The sequence below is a fragment of the Neopelma chrysocephalum genome, unplaced genomic scaffold, assembly GCF_003984885.1.
Source record: "Neopelma chrysocephalum unplaced genomic scaffold, ASM398488v2 Primary Assembly neopelma1_156324, whole genome shotgun sequence".
NCBI lineage: Eukaryota > Metazoa > Chordata > Aves > Passeriformes > Pipridae > Neopelma > Neopelma chrysocephalum.
The window spans coordinates 1-5,255 of NW_020934575.1; the positions used below are offsets into that span (position 1 = coordinate 1).

The window sequence follows — 5,255 nt, forward strand, 5'->3', positions numbered from 1 at the left end:
TGTTTGGATGCAGGAGAGCTGTGCTTTGCAGCCCCCATGCCCTTTAGCCTGGAAGGGACACCACTCTTTTCAGTCCCATAGCTTGTCACCACTGGTTGGCAGGACCAGGTACCTCCAGCCCATTTGCCCCTTGACCAGGGGGCTGCAGGGGCCCCTCCTGTCCCCTTGGCCTGCAGAGAAAGGCAGTGAAGGCAGGGGCATGGTCACTCCAGCTGGGATCAGGTACCAGCAGCTTCTATTTGGCATGTTCTCCTTGGCTAAGGCATTCCTTGCCCCTGCCACCCATTCCTGGCAGCTCTCTCTTTGAAAAGGGTGGATGCTGTGACAAGGGTCTCGCCAGGACTGCTCACATCTTCTTGGCAGGGCTGGCAGTCCCTGGGCCGTCCCCACGGTGCTTCAACAGACCTGTCTGCACCCCCTTGCTAAAGAGACGGAAGAAAAGGCCTCCTCAGCTCTGTAGCCAGGGAAAAGGGCTCCCCATGCCCCAAAGCCTGGCTCAGGCTGGCAGTTCCTGGCAGTGCTGCTGAGCCCAGGCACTGCTCCACGGGACCTGTCAGGGGCCCTCGTGCCACAACCACACTTACTCTTTCAGTACTTTCCTCGGGAGCTGCAGCTCTTCCTGCTGCTCTAATGTGCTTCGCCCCTTCTCCTTCAGTTTCTCGGCATAGGCCTTCCTCAGGAGGTAGGGAGGGCGATAGGGATCCTCAAACACGTAGGGGCAGGAGGTCTGCAAAGGCAGAGGAGACTTCTAAAGCACTGCCACCAATGGCTGGGGCTGCTCCCAGAGCCTCAGCTGAGGCGTGGGACTTGCACGGGCTTGGCTTGGTCTTCAAAGCAGTGGTGCTGACCCCTCACAGAGAGCACAAAGCTGCCAGCCCATGCCACAGCCAGCTGCACGCTCCAGCCTGGGGCCTCAGGAACAGCTCCTCCTGCAGGGAGGGCAGGCCATGGCACTGCTGCTGTGCCCGGACACCTTCTCTGCTCCCTCCCAGGTGTTACAGCTCCAGGGCCAGTGTTACAACAGGGAGCGAAGAGGGGAAATGCCCCTTTCCTGGGGGATATGATATGCATGCCATACCTTTCCTAGCTCTGTGCCCTGTCTCGTTCGGTTGCCAAAGTATTTGCGCCACACTTCGCCTTCCACCTCATGGCGCCTGGATGCCATCAGCAGCTGGAGCTCTCTTTCTTCCCTCTCAGTGTAGAGGGAGTGCATTTCCTGAAGGCCAGACACACACCACACATGCAACATTAGTCACCTTGAGCATGGGTAGGGCAGGAGGGCTGGGGCAATGGGCAGCTCTTGCTGCCTCTCTGCCTCGGCCCAGAGCCCAGGATGTGACACAGGGCTGGCAAAACCCAAGGATGTACCATTGCTGAGGGGCGCGCAGCACATTCGGGGAGCTTTGACCATGACTGAGATTGAGGTGTGGGGTGCATTAGCGTCTTATCGGTCTTCTCCTGGGTTACATGCAGGAATCTAAAGAGAAAGGCCAGCAGTCTGAGTCTGTGGGAGCCCAGTCTGAGCCTCTACCTGTGGGATGGGCTCACACCCTGCTCCATGGCACCACGCGGCAGTTCAGCAGAAGGACCACGAGTCCAGCAGGACAAGGTCTCCAGGGCCATTCAACATCAGCACGTGCACCCCAGCCAAAGGAAACATCTCTCCCCCACTCTCACAAGTGCACAGTGTTCCCCACACAGCCTCAGCCACACCACTCCTCTACAGGGCTCACCCTCCTCGGCCAGCCTCCTTTTCTTTAGGCTGATCAGATTCCATCGACTGCTGGCTGGCCTGGGAAACCCTCCGCCGAGCCAGGAACACCGGATCCAGCACGCTGACTGCAAGTGGGAGAAAGGGAAGAGCACATGGTGTCTTTGACATCATGTGGGCCAGCAGGAGGGGCAGAGCTGCTCAGTCGTGCCATGCAAGGCTCGCCCTCAGTCCTTGCCACCCCTGGGAGCCAGAGTTCCAAGCAGGCCCCTGTCCCTTACCCACACTTGATCTGGAGCTGAATTCCCACCAAGCCACCCATCTCTCCAGGACATGATTTTCCTCCTCTCCTACTCACAACTCTGCCATCAGAAGGGACCCACCAGCAGGAAGAACTGGGAGGTGCTGGGAATCCCCAGGGCCCACTGGAGGGATTGGGTTGTAGGGGCTGCCCACAGCTCAGAGCCTCTTCCAGAATGGGTCATCCCACAGTGACCTCAGACCTCCTGCCCTCATGAGGGCAAGAGCACCCTCAGTCCCTGCCAGCCCTCAGATGGCACATTACCTCTGCGGGAACCCCCGCCCCAGGGCGCCGACTCTCTGCTGGGCTTCAGGGAAATCAGAGGGGCCTGTGGCTGGTGTGGGGTCTCCACTACAAGACTGGAAACAAGAAGGCACCAACTGGGTAAAGATGGGGCACCAGGCTCCCTTGGGGACTCACACTTGTAGCTGCTGGCACCCGTCTTTGGGAGCCACTGCCGAGTCCTTGGAGGACACGGTGCACATGCCCTCTTCAATGTCCCCGCACACCCTCTTGCCTTTCTCAAAGCAGAATGGCCACTTTGTCTGCAATCTCCAAGTCAGAGAGGAGTGAGTGGTGGGTGGAGTAGGAAGCTCTCCAGGGAAGGGGCTGGTCTTGTCCAAGTTTGGCTGGAAAGAAGCCTCAGTGAGCTAGAAGCTGCAGAAGCTGCAGAAGCCATCCTGCTCACCTTGGTAGTGTGATGACCTCATCTCGACTGACCCGATTAAAATCATTTTGGCCTGGAAAGGCCACGATCCTCATCATGTTGGAGTCCTGGAAGGGGACAGCCACATTTCAACAGACACCCAGAAACATGCTGGTTACCCACAAAGGTGGCAAAGCGCCTTGCTGCTCAGAGACACAACGGCTGCTTCCCAGAAAGCCTCACACCACCTTCTCCTTTGATGTCATTAGACCCTCCCTCAAAGGGCTGAAGTGCTGCCCAGACTTGGACAAGCTCATCAGGAGGGTGCCTAGGCTGGGTGGTGAGGCAGGTCCTGACAGCTGAGAGAAGGCAGCAGGAGTGCTTTGACAGCGTTGCCACAGAGCCATGAAGAGGAATCCCATTGAAGTGACAAGCTCACCTCGAGAAGAGCTTTCAGCATGTTTCCTGTCATATCCAGCTTCAGCAGGCAGCGATCAAAGAAGGTCATGCTGACCACTTTTCCTCGCACAGCAAGGATACCAATGCCCTTGAAGGAGAATTCCACCTCTTTGTTGTCTCGGAGGGCCCCAGCAAAGCAAAGCAGGGTCTCATGTACACACAGCTCCACAATTTCTCTGCGGAAGTGAGTGTCTGCAGCAATCTCCCCGAAGTCCAGCTGAACAACAGGTGTCTCATCTAGGAAACAAGAACAAAGAAACAGGATTTCTGTTGAACTGTCACCACAGTTCAGCCAGCTCAGAGACTGTTCTCCCCTTTTAACTTCAGCCACCTCTCCAGAACAGAGGTGGTGGTCAGGAGAGGCCAAGCAAAGCTTGGCCTTCTGCTGCAATCAACCAGCCAGAGCTGGGGAGATGAGGGAGATGAGGCTGGCTCCCCAGAGAGGGGCAGGGTGCTGGACTGCCCTATGTGTGCCCACACTCAGCACTCTCCAGGTTGGAAGTGCCTTTCCTTGGCCATGTCAGAGCTGTTGGCAACAAGCCAAATGCAAGGGTTATGTGAGGAAAGTATTCCATCTTCTTACCAGGAATTGTGGTTTCCTCACACTCAAGGTTGTAGAACGCCTTCAGGGGCTTGCTTACAATGAACACAGGTCTCTCAACAGTCAAAACCTTGCCCTCTTCCACACTGGCATGCACTGGGACAATTGCAAATGTCCCAACTCCAATTTCCACTGCCTGGAAACAATCAAGAGGAGGGAGCATTGGCAGGGCTGCCCAGAGGCGGAGTGGCTGCCACATGACTGACATGGTCCTGGGAATGGCACTTTGGGCCCTGCTCTGGGGGCCCAGAGGGACAGGGTGAGGCATGTGCAGGAAGTAGGACTCACCTTCTTCTGCAAGAGCTGTCTGTGGATGTAGCGAGATGCTCCAGACCAGATTTTCCAGATTTCTGGAAAGCAAAGGAAAAGCCCTGCCATGCTCTGATTCAGTGACAGCCAGCATCCCCTGTGCCCCTACCCACACAGGTGACAGTGGAGTGCCTCTAAGTCCCCCTTGTCCTGAGTAAGCACTCTCATCGCTGGGGCTGCCCAACTGCGTGTTTGACTGCAGGCTCAAAGCAACCCACCCTGTGTCCATGATAGGCCTGGGGAGGAAAGGTAGGCAGTAGTTCTGGGAAGGGGATTTCCACTCATAGACACTGCCAGTTCCTAGAGGCCTGGGCTACCAAAGCCACCCCAGAGCCTCAAGGCACCACAAGGCAGGGCTCTCCTCACTGCAGCCTGTGCCATCCAAAAGAGCCCCCTCTATGGCCCCAGCCTCAGGCTTTCCACAGTTCATCTCCATGTAATCTTGGCCCTGACAGTGCTCCTGCAAGGGACTTCCATGGCCTTACCACTGTTGCTGAGCTCCCTGAGAGTTGGGAGGTCCCCCGGCCCCACAGGCTTATAGCGCATGTACTTCATCATCTTTGCCCCCCTGCAGTGCAGCAGCTGAGGAAGAGGTGCTTGTCCTGCTACAAAACCCCTTTGGCCCTCTCCTCCTCCTCCTCCGGACTTCTTCCCAAGTGGTGTCTACAATGTTCTTCTAAAGTCTCCTGGCAGCAGGGCAGATCCTGCACAGCAGTGCAGAAAAGTTGCCTGCCCTGCTACAAAATTCCTCTGCTCCTCTCCTCCCTCTCAACACTTCTCCAAGTGGTATCTCCAACGCTCTCCCACAGCTTCCCTTTGCCTCCTGGCAGCAGGGCAGCTCCTGCACAGCAGGGTGCTGGTAAGAGCAGTCTTGGCGTCGCCCAGACCTCTCCAAAGAGTGTGGTCCAAGGACCTGTCCCTGGGATGTGTGTGTCCCACTGTGATGTCATGCCATGGGTCACAGGGCTGCACACAACCTGCCACCACACAATCCCACCCACGTTTATCTCCAGCATGAGCAGGGCAGCCCCACCAGCCACCTCAGGCTGCTGCACTGACCCTCCCGCCTGCACAGCTCAACTCATCCTCCCCAGCTGGGCACACAGGAACTCCTGGAACCTGGGGAGGCATTAGTGCTGAAGGGGCTTCATGCACTCAGAATAAAGCTGGAGAGGTCCCCCCCAGGTCACAAGGGAAAGCAACCCCACGTTTTGGCTCCCAGGGCAAC

The 5,255-nt window shown here is 57.1% G+C and overlaps 1 protein-coding gene across 1 annotated transcript; it reads right to left on the reverse strand.

Annotated features, from left to right (window-relative positions):
• Window positions 1-350: 350 nt before the first annotated feature.
• On the reverse strand, window positions 351-4,934 carry LOC113962379 (coiled-coil domain-containing protein 81-like; the record flags this gene model as incomplete). The annotated part of the gene is made up of 11 exons (XM_027673137.1): window positions 4,513-4,934; window positions 4,007-4,068; window positions 3,701-3,854; window positions 3,098-3,354; window positions 2,701-2,786; window positions 2,277-2,371; window positions 1,734-1,839; window positions 1,369-1,477; window positions 1,079-1,216; window positions 585-727; window positions 351-422 (listed from the first exon to the last, which is right to left on the reverse strand). Coding segments are annotated over exons 1-11 (1,295 nt in total), but the record flags the coding sequence as incomplete, so codon positions are not given.
• Between the last annotated feature and the right edge of the window lie 321 nt (window positions 4,935-5,255).